We start from the raw sequence: 14,776 nt of genomic DNA, 5'->3' as shown, positions 1-14,776 counted from the left end.
TACTAGAACTAGCCACACAAGTGAGATACCATTTTTATTGGGAGACTTTGGGAAATGCTGGGTGGATGGAAGTATGTGGCTCCCCCAAGATTCTAGCACTTTTCATCACACAAATGTGAGATAAATGTGTTTTTTGACAAGGTTTGAGGGTTGCAAGGGATTCTGGGTAACAGAACCTAGGGGACTATTACGATGGCGGATGGACTGAAGTCCGTCCGCCACCCTAGTGGTGATCGGGACCGTCCGCAATACCTGCCGTGGTTCCGCACACTGAATTAGGATGCGACGGCCACCATGGTGGTTGCATCTTGCATTTTAACATTGTGGTGGGTGGTGCTGACAGCAGCACTCGCTGCAATGTTGTAAATGCATGTTGTGCATTTCACTGCACTATGTGGCAGGCAACACAAGGTGCCTGCCACTTGGTGCCGTTAAACGTAGGCATGGTTCCCCCCCAGTGCACAAACACCACCCCCAACTCATTGGGGGCCCGCAACAGGCCCCGGCAACCATTCTCCACCAGCCTTTCTGAAAGGCTGGTGGAAGACTGCATCGTAATTTGGAAGACGGTGCCTGCTAGGCACCACCACCATTTTATGGATGCAGACTGCTCCGCCAGGCACTCTGAATGATTGCCTGTGTTCGTTCCGTGGCGTAAGGTCTCTGTGTATGCCGCAGTTGCAGTCTGGATCCCACCACCAACGTAATCTGCCGGTTGGAAAATCATGGTCTGATGGAGGAAGGACCGTCATCGCGCGGCTGGCGGTAACGGTCCTTCCGCCATCGTATTCGGCCCCCTAGTGAGAGCCACACAAGTCAGCCCATCCTGAATTTCCCTGAATGCCTAGTTTTTAAAACTGCATAGGTTTTCTAGGATTCCTTAGGTGCTGGCAGAGCTAGGGTCCAAAATCCATAGCTAGGGACATTGTGAAAAAAGGGCCTGTTTTCACTGGAAAAATGTGTTGTGTCCATATTGTGTTTTGGGCCATTTCCTGTCAAGGTACTAGGCCTACCCACAGAAGTGAGGTGCCATTTTTATCGGGAGACTTTTGGAAATGCTGGTTGGGTGGAATTTTGTGGCTACCCCACAGGACTCTCCATCACAGAAATGTGAGGGAAAAGTGTTTTTTTGACAAAGTTTGAGGTTTGCAAGGGGTTTTGCGTAACAGAACCTAATGTGAGCCACACAGGTCAGCCCATCCTGGAATCCACTGGGTGTCTAGTTTTTAAAATGTATAGGTTTTCTGGGTTTAATAGGGGCACATGGGTACCACAAAGGAAAGCCAAGACAAATGCCATGGCTAGATCGACAGTAGCAGTGCTTGTTTTTGCGCGCAGGTTATGGGTGAAGCCAATGCAATCAATGTTGAACATACACAGAGACAAAAGTATCAATCACTATTTCAAATTATGGCTCTGAAATCTGGAGATACAAGGATGTTGGGGACCTTCAAATAGTTGAAAATACATTTTAGAGAAGCTTGCTCTCAGTCCCACAGTCAACACCTTCCTATATTATCCATCAAGAAATTGGTATTGGTCTCATGTCAGACTTAATTAGAATGGCCACTTTACTTAAATGGATCTCGATATGGACCAATCCAGAATTAGAAATGAACCTGGAGATTATGCGTGACTGCCTAATCTTGGATAGAGCAAGGAGTATCCCCTGGTTGAGTCAAGTTAAAAGGACAGCAATACAATTAGGACGCCCTGAGCAATTTAACGCACCAGATAAACTACTTAAGAAAGGTCTGTCGTGGGCTAAGATATCCTCTCTATGTATGGCTCATACAGAAAGAGAGGCTAGAGAGTTGATGAAACAGACAGTACGGGCCCACCAATTAGTAAAAACAAATCACTCCATGGAGCCTTATTTAAAGGTAGTCATTAAGCCTCATCATCGTTTCCTCTTAGTAAGATTTAGCTCCAGCTATGTGCATCTCTTACTGGCCGAACCTCAGGGGTGTAGAAAGGTAGAGGATTTGGGTCTATGCACCTGCGAAAATTTCTCTACTCAAGACACCATGCACTTTGTTTTGTTCTGTGAGCACTATTTGCACATTCGTAAATGTTTTATTTTACCGTTTTTAACGGGCAAAGGCTCTCTGCAGGCTAGGCCAGCCTTAATATTCTCTTTCTTGTTTAACTTAGAATGAATTGAATGTAAACTTGGTCGCCGAATTTTATGTTCTGCAAATTTCTTTTTCTTTTTTTAAATATCTTAATTATATATAGTCTGTGATCTGGACCTTACATCATGTTCAAATGATTTGTTTGCTGATCATGTTTTAGTCTGTTTTAACAATAGATTTTCCAGTATGTTTTTATGATTTTAATAAACTGAATAAAGTGATTATGACTGACTGACATGAAACTAACCATGTCGATATAACAAGAACATAGTAGAGTGTGGTGCATGGGAGGAAGAAACTGAAAAACAAGAACAGTACAATATATTTTTGCTCTCTCACTTGGGAGTCAGTTATACCAAACAGTATTTATTTATTTTATTTATTTATAAAGTTTTATATAGCACGAACGTGACCCACGAGGGTATCAGAGTGCTTTACAGCATACAGTATAAAACATAAACGGTTGAGGTAGTATACAAGCATTTGAAATGTGTCATTACGTACAAAAGAGATATAGTATATGGATAACAAACATAGGTGATCCATAATCAGCAGGACATTGCACAATATACAGTTATTGAGCATTAGGTGGTTGTGCAAATAATCATACATATAATATTCTCCTTCGATTCACCATGGGTATGAGGTATATGAATAATATAGTAGACCCGTGGCCAACTGAGCTTTACACTAAATACAGTTATTGAGCATTAAGTGGCTGTGGTAATAAACAAACATATAATAATCTCATTCATTCCACCGGAGGTTGGCAATGATATGCGGATCGTATAGGTGACTCGGTGTCAGCCTAGAAATAAGACTTAGGATGTGAATTTGTTCATTAGTAGTATTTGTACTTCTTTTTTTAATGTGGTACAGGAAGTGATTCCAAGCACCACTGGAGGTATGGAGTTCCAAATCTTTGGTGCAATCCCTGAGAAAGCTCTGCAACCATTTCTCTTCTTATAGAAGGATTGTGGTTTCAGAAGTAAAGTACTCACACTTTCTAAGTTGTCTGCAACTTCCTGACCTTTCTAGCTTTAGAGCTAAGTAAATGGGTGTATTGTTATGTAGTGCTTTATGGGTCATGCAGGCAACCTTTAGGTGTATCCTTGCCTCGTAAGGCAGCCAGTTCAGGGCCTTCAGGGTTGGAGAGATGTGGCTGTTTCTTTTAGATCCTTATACCAGTCTAGCTGCAGCATTAATTGATGCCCTCAGCGGAGCCAGCTTGTATTTGGGGAGATTGCAAAGAGTGGTGCTTCCATAGTCTAATTCTGATAGCACTAGGGCTTGCACTGCCATTTTTAGGTCGGCCTGAGGGAGGAAGGGTTTGAGTTTCTTTAGTATACTCAACTTCTGGTTAGCTCCCTTGGTGGCAGTAGATGTGTGGGTCTGTATATTCAGGTGTTTGTCTATGGTGATTCCTAGGGATTTTGCTGATTCAATGATGAGGGGAGCACAGTCAAAGGAGGTTAGGTGTTTTAACCATAGGTCTGTCTTAGGTGTGTGATTCGGTGGAGAGGTGAGAATGAATTCCGTTTTTTTGGTATTCAGCATGAGGTGGTTGTTAATGACTTAAATGTGAGTCCTGGGAAACCCGGGACTGAACCTTGCACAGCTTAATGGCACTAAGGCCTAAATGACATAAACAAACTTTTCACAAATAGTAAACTAAAGTTTTTTACTTCAGTAATTTCACCAGAATCAAAATATAGTGAATAATTCAAATAATTCAAATAAATTTCAGAAGACTAATCTAATGAGTTTCACAGTATAAGAGAGTTAAACACGTATATATTCTTTGTGAATTAACATCCCAAAAAAACATTCATCAACAACCCAATGCATTTCGGGTTCAATCTGAACCCTTCATTAGGTGTATACATATTCCAAGAAACCTAATATTAATTCAATTCGAAGTCTTCGGAGTCAGTCAGGTTGCGAATCTCATACAGTCCAACAAGGACCAGACGAAACTGTCCCGTGTTTTCAAGAGATTGTTGCCCTATTCACAGCAAGCTGTCAAAAAGGATTTCCAAACTGTAGCCAGACGTCATTCCACAGTGGACCTCGTGGGTCACTCGGTGCTAACAATACTCGCCCCCTCTGTGCTCGCCAACGAAGATCTTCTAAAACAAAACGCCGTCCATGATTCGGAGGACGGCGGTCAAGCAATTTTAGTATGTCGTCCATAATGTGTGTGAGTGCAGATTCTGTACTGTGACCTTGGCGGAAGCCAGATTGGTGACTCTCGAGGTTGTAATTCTCAATATGGTTGCATAATTGAATTTGTACACATTTCTCCAGCAGTTTCGCCAAAGTGGGGATGTTGGATATATGGTGGTAGTTGTTGAGATCAGATGGGGTGGCATCAGCTTTCTTTAGTATAGGTGTGACCTGCCGTATTTTAAGACATTTTTGCCTATAGAGGTAGGATAGTTGTTTTTAACATTTTGAATAGGGCAGGAGGCAGGGGGTCAGAGAAGTGATTGGAAGGGTTGATTGCTTGAAGAGTGTTCTAGATTATTTATTGAGAGATTGACGAGAAGGTAGGCCATGAGGCATTGTTTTTTGTGACTTCCCCTGGAGTATTAAAGTAGACTTTGAGTAGTGTGCCACATTTAGTATCTTGGGCCATAGATTGTGGGAGAGCCTTCTTGGATTGGATGTCGAGCTCGATGGCCTTAGTCTTTTCGCGGAAGAAATTGGCAAGCACATCGCAGGTAGGTGTAGTCAGGTCATTTAGTTCCCTAGAGTTAATCGTGTTGCATGCTTGTTGCTTGACGATTTCAAAGAGTTTTTTGGACGTTTAATTACTTGGTTCAGATGGGTTCGGAAATAGTCTGCCTTTGCCTTAAGAATCTTCCTTTTGTATGAGTTCCTTAACCTTCTAAGGTGATCAAGGTTATCAGTGGTGGGCGCTGATTCCCATAATTGCTCCGCAACTCTTAGCTTGCATCGCCCCGAGTTCAGGGTCTCACTGAACCAAGGTTTGGAAATTTTGGAGGAGATTTTTTTTTCTTGGAGGGGTGCTGTAGAGTCCAGGATTTCAAGCAAAGTGGATTTGTAGAAGGTTGTGAGGTCGTGTACATCAGTCATGCCCATCATGTGGGTGAGGGCGGAGTTGCATCGGATTACCAAGGTGATGTGGTTGATATTTCTTTTCCATTGTCTTGTTTTTGAGGGTTTGCCCCTTTTTTGAGTTACTTCGATAATGATGGAGAAGAGGATGCAGTGATGATCAGTCCGGTCGCATGGGGTGATGGATTCTAGTAAGACGATGTTTGTTTTTGCTATGATGAGGTCCAGTGTCTCTCCCTTGTTGTTAGTTGGGCTGTCACAGAATTGAGATAGCTCCTGGTCTGACATAAACTCTTCAAGACAGCCTACACCATGAGCGTTTGCGTTGTTGCAGTGGAGATTAAAGTCTCCCAAGAAAATTCAAGGTACTTGTTGTGAGTTGACGTTGGATGCAATGACTTCCATTAGCTTGTCGATAAAAGTCAAGTTATCACCCGGGGGGGTAGAATATGTGAAGCTTGCTGGCGATGCGCTTATCATCAGAGATATTAATACAGAGGTAATCGCAGGAGGATAGTCCGATGGAGTCTGCTTGCTTGACTGAGATTGAGTTACAATAAATGCAGGATACCCCTCCCCCGGGTTTCCCGGTTCTGTCTAGGCGGATTAGGTCGTGAATAGGAGGAACCAGTAAGTCAAGGATGGGAGAGGAGGAACTATTTAGCCATGTTTCGGTGAGAACAATAATGTCTAAATCATTCTCTAGAATGAGGTTGAATATGTCAGGAGCATGTTTGCTAGCAGATCTGTAATTAATGAGCCTACTCTTCATCTTGTTAATAGAGTGGGTTAGGGTATTCTGCTCTATGTTGATATTTGTGAGGTTATATCTATTTAAGGATCTGTTGTTGTGAGACAATTCTCTGAGGGGATTGGTGTAGGGGTCCTTTTTCATGGCATTGGAGCATCTTGGTGGTCAGATGCTGGAAACAAGGTGATCTCTGCCGTGTGATGCTACATTAGTTCTTAGATGGTGGCATGGCAGTCTGGAAGTTCATTGTACTGGAGAAAGCAGTTCAAAGCATAAGAATGTGATCCAATATTGGTCAGTCGAACCAGCAATCAGTATGTCTATGGTTCAGAGTTATTCCCGTTTTGCAGGAGTTGTTTAAGGAGGGCTGTTCATTCTCTATTTCTTTCAGCTTCTGTAGGTTTAGTTGCAGATCTAGTCCCTGAGCTCCGACGATGACGTGACTTGGACAGATGGATGGAGAGGAGGCTTTGTCATGGTATTTTGTGTGTTCTATTCCAAGAGGGTTGGGAAGCCGAGAATCGATTGGGCCTCCTCCAGGGTTTCCTTGTTCCATACAAAAACATGTTGAGAGGGGTGCCCCCAATGGTAGTGCACACCCTTTTCCCGTTGGAAGGACATGGCTGGTTTCAAGGCCCTAACATCTTTGGAGAATAATGACAGAAAAGTTCTGAAGAATTCCCATTTTCGTGCCTTAGAATGTTGTGGTGGTCTTGTCTCGTACAGCTGCATGACAATGTATTTTTGTTTACAAGAGTGGAGACAGGTAAGTATGTCTTGAGGGGTGCCTGGAGTACTTGTGTGGTCACCAGCTTTATTTGTGTGGTCTAAAACATTTCTTTGTCCAGCAGTTCAGGTGCCACAAGGCAAACAGCTAAATCACATAACCATCAGGCTTTCCAGAGTCAGCCTGCATAAGGACGCCTTAATACATACATTAGAGCGACATGACCTGTTTTCCAAATCTTCCAGGTGAAAACAGAGTTCAGCATTTTTCTCACACAATTCCTGTAGTTCCTGTTAATGCATATTTAGTTCATCTTCTTGTTGATCACTTGTTCTCTCCAATGTATCCACTCATTGTCCTAATTCAGCCACGTCGTGCTTGATGCCTTTAATGTCTGACGCTATATTCTTCTTAAGAGCAGCTATATCATCCCTCAGGGCCCCAAAGATCACCTCCAGGAATGGCCGAGTGACATGTTCTTCAACCATTGGCGTTTTGGCGTCCTCTGTAGAAGAGTGTGTGGAGGTCCCAGAGCGAGTAGGTGGGCGATGTTTTGCCAGTGTCTTGCACAACAATCCTTTTAAGGTGGTATCCTTCTTGGAGCGTTTGGTAGCCAAAATGGTTTCACCTTAAGTGAAACTGTAGTCATGAAGAACACCCTGGCACTCTATCGTGGCATCAGGATGAGTGAGAGAAGTGAGAGAACTGCAAAGCAGTTGGGATCCAAAGTCAAATTGATCTAGGGACCAGAATTCTCTCACCTAGATAGCACCGGGATCAGGTGTCACTAATATGTGAGAAGCTTGCAGCCAAATGTCCCCTACAGGAAGGGCAGGGCAATCACTCCAAATGTCTCTTTAATAGTAACACAATTGTGTGTTAATAAAGCAGAGGACCACCACCACCCCCAGATCACCCTTCGCAGTCCAGAGTGTGGTAAAGCCAATCCTGAAGCACTGGTCTGCTGCCCAAAAGAGCCTTTCCCGAAGCGCAGTGGTTCCAGTGAGTACTGACCCAAACAAGCCACTACACATGTAGGCACAAAGTTATCTAAATATAGCAGCACGCACTTACCCAAAGCTTGCAGCACCAACAATCTCAGTTGCAACCCAAGGTAGCGCAGCAAGCGCCAGGTAAACCTCACAGTATTTGGCACCAACATTCCAGGGGTCCTCTCGAGGGCAAGTCTCTCTCTGGATCTGGAGTGAGCAATCAGGCCAAGTGGATCTTAGAGGACTCTACCAGACTCCCCCTGCTGGAGTATATGTTATGTTATGTTATGTTAACATTTTTGTAAAGCGCGACAGCTGCCCCAGCAAAGAGGCGTCCCGGCGCTAAGAAGACCGTGTCAGCACCTGAGGGGGAGAGAGGGAGAAAGCCAGGGGGGCTAGGGAGAGGGGAACAAATGTGTTTTGACGGCTTTGCGGAAGGCGGTCAAGTTATCCAAAGAGCGGATGTGCAGAGGAAGGGTGTTCCAGAGTTTGGCTCCCAACACCTTAAAGGAGCGTCTGCCAGTACGGGCAGGTGTTGACCTAACGAGCGAAGGTTGCGTTGTGGCACATAAGGTGTTAGAAGTGGGCAAAGTAGTTCTGGCCGTCCAGTTTTAAGTATCTTAAAAATCATAGTGAGTGTTTTGAACTGGATACGTGATTCGATGGGAAGCCAGTGCAGTTTTCGAATAGTGGCTCTGGCTGTGCATCTGCGGGGGAGACCAACTAAGGCTCTTGCCGCAGTGTTCTGCACGTGTTGCAGTCGTGCGATTTCCGCTTTGTTTGCGCCCAGTAGCAGTACATTGGCGTAGTCCAAGCGGGACTTGGACAATCAGCTGGTGAGTCTTGGGGTCGAAGAATCCAAGTATAGGATTAAGGCTCCTTAGCAGGCCCACACAGGTAGCTGCCACTTTTTTTGTGTGGGTCTGGAAGCTAAGTGCGGCGTCCATCCAGACACCAAGGTTTTTGACCAGGGATTTAGGAGGTGGGAAAGTGCCAAGTGACGAGGGCCACCAGTGCTCGTTCCAGTAGTTGGTGTTCTTACCGAGGAGCAGCACCTCCGTCTTTCCTGCGTTAAGCTGCAGGCAGTTGTCCGTCATCCACTGGGCTATGGCAGCTAGACCATCTTTAAATCTTGAGGCCGTGGTGGAAGGGCCTTCAGTGAGAGTGATGGCTAGTTGCGTGTCATCTGCGTAAGACACTAAGGAGAGATCCCATGCTTTAGCCACTGCAGTGAGTGGTTGTACATATAGGTTAAAAAGAGATGGGCTAAGAGCAGAGCCCTGGGGGACACCCTGTCCAATGGGGTGGGGCTGGGAAAGAAAAGGGGGAGCAGACACCCTAAATGATCTGTCTTTCAAGAAGGAGCGAAACCACTCCAGGGCAAGACCTGAGATTCCTACATTGGCCAGACGATATAGAAGAATGTTATGGGAGACCGTGTCAAAGGCTGCGCTGAGGTCTAACAGAATCAGCGCAGCACCTTGACCGGCGTCCAGTATCGTCCGTAGATGTTTCGACGTGGCCAAGAGGGCAGACTCGGTGCTATGTCCCGGCCGGAATCCGTTTTGGGATGGGTCTAGGATGTTATTATGATCCATGTGCTGGGATAAAATGTTGTTAACGTGGGCCTCTGCAAGTTTAGATGTCCATGGGAGCAGTGAGATCGGTCTAAAGTTCTCTAACATGGAGGGGTCCAGGGTCGGCTTTTTGATGATGGGAGAGACCCAAGCCTGTTTCCACGCGGTTGGGACATTGGCCGAGGAGAAGGAGAGATTTAGTATGGAAGTCAAGGAAGGCAGGAAGAATTCTAGGGATTTGATAAATTGGGCTGGTCTCATCTGGTCTGCAGGAGAACCAGATTTGACTTTCATACAGAGTTTCGCAAGATCCTCCTGTGAGATTTCGGGTATGGACATCAAAATGGTGCCATTGCTGATGGAGTTAGGGGGGTTGAGTGGAACAGAGGCGGTCTGTGGGAATGATTTGTAGATTTTTTGCACCTTCTCAACAAAAAACGTAGCAAGGTCTTCGCAATGTTGAGCGGAGGTGATGCTGGAGGAGGAAGATCTACTGCTCTGCAGTTCTTCCAATAGTTTAAAAACAACTTTAGCGGGGTTAGGGCTAGAGTTAATTTCGTCTGCGTAGAAGGTGGCACGTGCGGATCGGATAGCTTTGTGGTAGTTTTTTTGTTTAGACAGGTAGACAGTTTTATCCCTATCATTGTATTCTCTTCTCCAGACTCTTTCCGCTTTCTTGCATTCCTTCCGCATGGATTTTAAGGAGTCGTTATACCATGGGTTGGAAGGGGAACGGCGTCCCTTAGACCATTTGAGAGGAATAAGGGCATCTAGTCCTTTCGTGATCCAATCATGGAAGGCAGCATTAGTGTTGATATCCATGTCTGCCTTAAGCCGGAATTCTACAAGAGTGGAGTGTAGGTCACTGGTGGAGAGTTTGTGCCATGGCCTTTTTAGGTGTCGAGTGGGTTCGGCTATCTTGAATGTTTCTGTGATCAGTATGGTGAATTTAATAAGGTAGTGGTCTGTCCATCCCATAGGTTTGGGGGCTTCTGTCGTAGTCTCCAGGATGTTAGTGAAGATGGGGTCTAGAGTATGCCCGGCTGAGTGGGTGGCGGCCTGGATCAAAGGGTAGAGTTGTAGGGCTGCTAAGTCCGCCAAGAGGTTTTTAATAGTGGGATCTTGAGTTAGATCGAAGTGGAGGTTAAGGTCTCCTAATATGGTGAAGTTGGCCGAGCTCACAACTAAGGAGCTTGTTACTTCAAGGAGAGCTTCAATAAATTTAGAAGCCGGACCGGGAGGCCTGTAGATGTATAGGCCAGATAGGGAGAAATGGGGGCCCGTTGTGATATTAAATCGAGCACTCTCACAGCTCGAGATAATTTCTTTGGTAAAGGAACAGGTGAATATATGCCGCACAACACAATGCACTCCCCACACAATCCACCCAGGCCCGGATTCCCCAGGCAGTCAATCGGGCCAAGTGGTCTGTGATAACATGGGGTGGGTAGGAGTAGGATTTATGCTGCATCACTACTGCCTCACTCCAACAACTGAGTGGGAAGGTAGAAGATCAGTGTGGATGGACAATGGCAGCTACGCCACAGGGAGGCGGGACAGCATCAGTGCAAGGGAGCTCACCAGTAGGCAGCAGGGCAGCCCATTAAGGGCATACAGTGCCAATTTCAGTTCTCCACACAGGCTCGATCACTGGGCTAGCACTCAATTGTAGACAGCAAGGGCTACAGCCCAGAGCTATACTCAGCTACACCGTATCTGCAGTCACAGTCTGCTCCATCTGTCGTTTTGAGAGTGCGGTCTTCAGAGGCCCTCAATCAGCTGGCAATCAATTTGCTAGTTCCTCAAATTTAGAGCAGCTGCCCCACTTTCCACAGTGTTCCCCTCAGGTTGCCATCACACAGGGATAGAATAGGTGCTTGGAGATTGGGAATCCATACTTTTTAAAGGATTTTCCTTTCTTAAGGTAGTGTCCTCTGATAATAGGAACACAGTGCACTAGGTCTTTGCCTATTGAATGGTCTGTCTAAGACCTATTAGACCCATGGATACTTCATTTGGTTTGCTTGGAGATTGCCAATAATGCCCCACCTGGTTTCAGATGGCAGAGTTCTGTGAAAACACAACCACTCGGGTGCCATCTTGGCCATGTCCCCGTTTAAAAATATGTTAAGATGGCAACCTCCAGATATCATGGCAAGAAGGCACAAAGTGCCAGGGAACTGGGATGCCAAGTGTGCTCTGGGTGAGGGGTTGGGTGAAGGGTAACAAAAAGTGGTATAAGGAGGGAGATGGAGACAAAGTTGTGCCTCGCTTGCACTGCAATGGATGATCTGCCATCCTCAGTGGAAAAAATACCATCAAATCAAAATACTGGGTTTTTAAATACGTCTTGGTGCAAGAAAGGCAAGAAAAGGGAGGGGAGCCATCAAATCAGGAGTAGGTAAATGATATAGACAATAAACCTATCCAATCATAAGCAAGGGGCTTACCCAATGCAGTTCAATGTATATGTAATATACTGGAAATAATCGGTCTGCAACAGACAGAGAAAGTTGTCTGTAGCTGAGACCTAAAAAGAGTGAACCTTCAGTATGGTGTATTATTCTCACACCCTCATAAAAACATCCCACATATCACTCTTAGTTTGTTAGAATAACTATACAGTGATGACTGGCCTTTCATGTTATAGTAAGAAGAGTACCATTGTGGTGTATTTAAATACAAATTATATGCCGATATGCAGTTTGTTAGAATGACGAGGTAATCACAATGAGAATGTAACATTTACTTTGATAAAACAAAACATGAGAAAACGCTATGGTTTAGGAATAATGCAACAGATGATTAATTGTTGATTTCCTCTACAGATAAAACAGATGGATAAGAACGGAGATCAAAATGTAACCTTAGGGACCGATTTCTTACTGATGGGCTTGACAGAAATCTTCTGGCTGCAAATTGTGCTCTTTGTAGTATTCCTGGCCATCTCTTTAGTGACTGTGATGGGGAACCTTCTCCTGATCATACTTCGAAGAATTGACCCTCGTCTTCATACCCCAATGTATTTCTTCCTAAGTCACCTCTCTTTTATCGACATCAGCGTCACACTAACCATTGTGCCAAAATTGTTGGCCATTTTCCTGTTAGAGGACAAGTCCATATCTTTCCTGGGCTGTGCATTACAGATGTATTTCTCTGTGACCTTGGGGTCAGCAGAGTGCTTTATCCTTGTTGCCATGAGTTATGATCGCCACACAGCCATCTGCCAACCGCTTCGGTACCAAGTCCTGATGAGCAAAAGGGTCTGTGTTTTTTTAGCTGCCACCTGCTGGATCTCTAGTCTTGTGAACTGCTTGGCCCACACAGTGTTTACATTCCGACGGCCCTTCTGCAAGTCCAGGGAAATCAGACATTTTTTCTGTGAAATCCAACCATTGCTGAGATTGTCCTGTGATGACACACGTATCCATGAAATGTGGGTATTTGCATCAACTGCGACAATTGTTCTTTGCTCTTTTCTCCTGACCCTATTCTCTTACGTTCACATAATCTCTACCATCCTGAAGATCCAGTCCTCCAAAGCGAGGTCTAAAGTGTTCTCTACCTGTTCTTCCCACCTCCTTGTGGTTGTCATATTTTATACCACTATTATGTCCACATACATGCAGCCAATTTCCAGGTATACTTCACAGAGGGATAGAGTGATTGCAGTGCTCTACACAACAGTGATTCCAATGACTAATCCCCTTATTTATAGTTTGAGAAACAAGGACGTGAAGGGGGCATTAAGGAAAGCCATTGGGACAACATGCTGCCGTCCCACAATTTAGATGAAATATGAACTAACGGCCACATGCATCAATGTTCCCGTTTGCGAATTCTTAATTGTGAAAATTAAGGAATCGCAATTAAGAATTCGCAAATGGCTATGCATCAAGAAATCGCAATTTTTTTTGCGATTTCTTAATTTTCCTTAATTGCAATTCACAATTTACGAATCGCAATTAAGGAATCCCTTTCCATTGATTCCTATGGGCCTAGAGGCCCATAGGAATGAATGTGAAGGCATTCTCATTTTGCGATTCGCAATTAAGGAATCGCAAAATGAGAATGCAATTTCAAGGGTGCAGGGGGGGTCCAAAGGACCACCCCCTGCACCCCTGAAATGTACCTTTAAGTACTTTTTTCACACACACATGCCCCAAGGGCATGTGTGTGTGTAAAATGAAACTTTCAAAAATGCACTTTTGTGCATTTTTGAAAGTTTTCACAAATTACCATGAAGGTTAACTTGCGATTTCTTAAATGCAATCGCAATTTAAGAAATCGCAAATAAATTCCGATTTCTTAAATTGCGAAAAAAGCAAAAAGCTTAATGCATCCCAAAAAAGGGATTTGCATTCGCAAACGGCCGATTTTTGCGATTCGCAACGTTTGCGAATACAAAAACCCTTGATGCATGTGCCCATAAATATCGTCAGTGCATACCTCTGGCATTCCAGCTCTTTAACTTTTCGAAAAGGTCTAAACTGCTACAGATAACAATAAAATGCATAGAAAGCCGTTATTCAGTTAGGAAGAGCTTGGTGGTATGCGCATGCTAGCTAAATGAAAGATTATTGGAAAGACTAACAGTGGTTAATAAAAATATGCATTGTCATGGAATTGAGACCATGAATTCCACAGCCCAATCGAATCTTATGGAGAATACATAGATTAGTGTACAGTACATAGGTGGCACAGCTACAGCAAGCTGTGCTAAAGTTTACATACTCTTGATTCCTCTCGATCTAAGCAAAACCTGCAAATGGGAGAAGTTTTACTAACTATCAGGTAGATGCATCAAGCATTTTTGCGAGCGCAAACGGTGTGAATCGCATAATTCGGCCGTTTGCGCCCGCAAAAACTGGCATTTGAGATGCATCAAGGGTTTATGCACTCGCAATTTAAGAATTCGCAAATAATTGAGAGTTCTCAAGTTGCGATTGCATTTAAGGAATCGCAATTTGCGTTTCCTTAAATGCAATGCAAGAACCATTCCAAGATTGCGAATTCGCAATCTGGGGTCGCTATTTACTGTGAATTCAAACTACGTGGTAAATAGCAAAAACTTAGAAATATGCACTTTAGTGCATTTTTCTAAGTTGTATATTACACACACACATGTCCTTGGGACATGTGTGTGCGCAACACCAGTGAACATTACCATTTCAGGGGTGCAACAGGGTGTCCTTTAGACACCCTTGCACCCTTGAAATTGCGGCACATTTGCGATTCGCTAATTGCTAATCGCAAATAAGGAATGACTCCCCATTCATTCCTATGGGCCGGCCCATAGGAATGAATGGGAAAGCCATTCCTTATTTGCGATGAGCAATTAGCGAATCGCAAATAAGGAATCAGTAGGAATCGCAAATAACATTGCGATTCCTACATGCATCCCGTTTTGCGAGTCTTTAATAGCGAATCCTTAAAGTTCGCTATTAAGGACTCGCAAAACATAACTTTGATGCATCTGGGGTTAATCCTTTTTATGCTGTTTGACCTAGATA

At 44.3% G+C, this 14,776-nt stretch overlaps 1 protein-coding gene across 1 annotated transcript in view; it reads left to right on the top strand.

Annotated features, from left to right (window-relative positions):
• OR10J1 (olfactory receptor family 10 subfamily J member 1) overlaps positions 1 to 13,054 on the top strand; it is a 38,414-nt gene extending 25,360 nt beyond the window's left edge. Inside the window, exon 2 of the mRNA XM_078668841.1 lies at positions 12,092 to 13,054. Within this exon, the coding sequence (XP_078524967.1) occupies positions 12,101 to 13,054 (954 nt within the window). The 5' untranslated portion in view covers positions 12,092 to 12,100. The remainder of the gene's footprint in view (positions 1 to 12,091) is intronic.
• Positions 13,055 to 14,776: the final 1,722 nt, after the last annotated feature.

The sequence above is a fragment of the Lissotriton helveticus genome, chromosome 12, assembly GCF_964261635.1.
Source record: "Lissotriton helveticus chromosome 12, aLisHel1.1, whole genome shotgun sequence".
NCBI classification, from domain to species: domain Eukaryota; kingdom Metazoa; phylum Chordata; class Amphibia; order Caudata; family Salamandridae; genus Lissotriton; species Lissotriton helveticus.
This window is presented reverse-complemented; position numbering and strand designations above follow the sequence as displayed.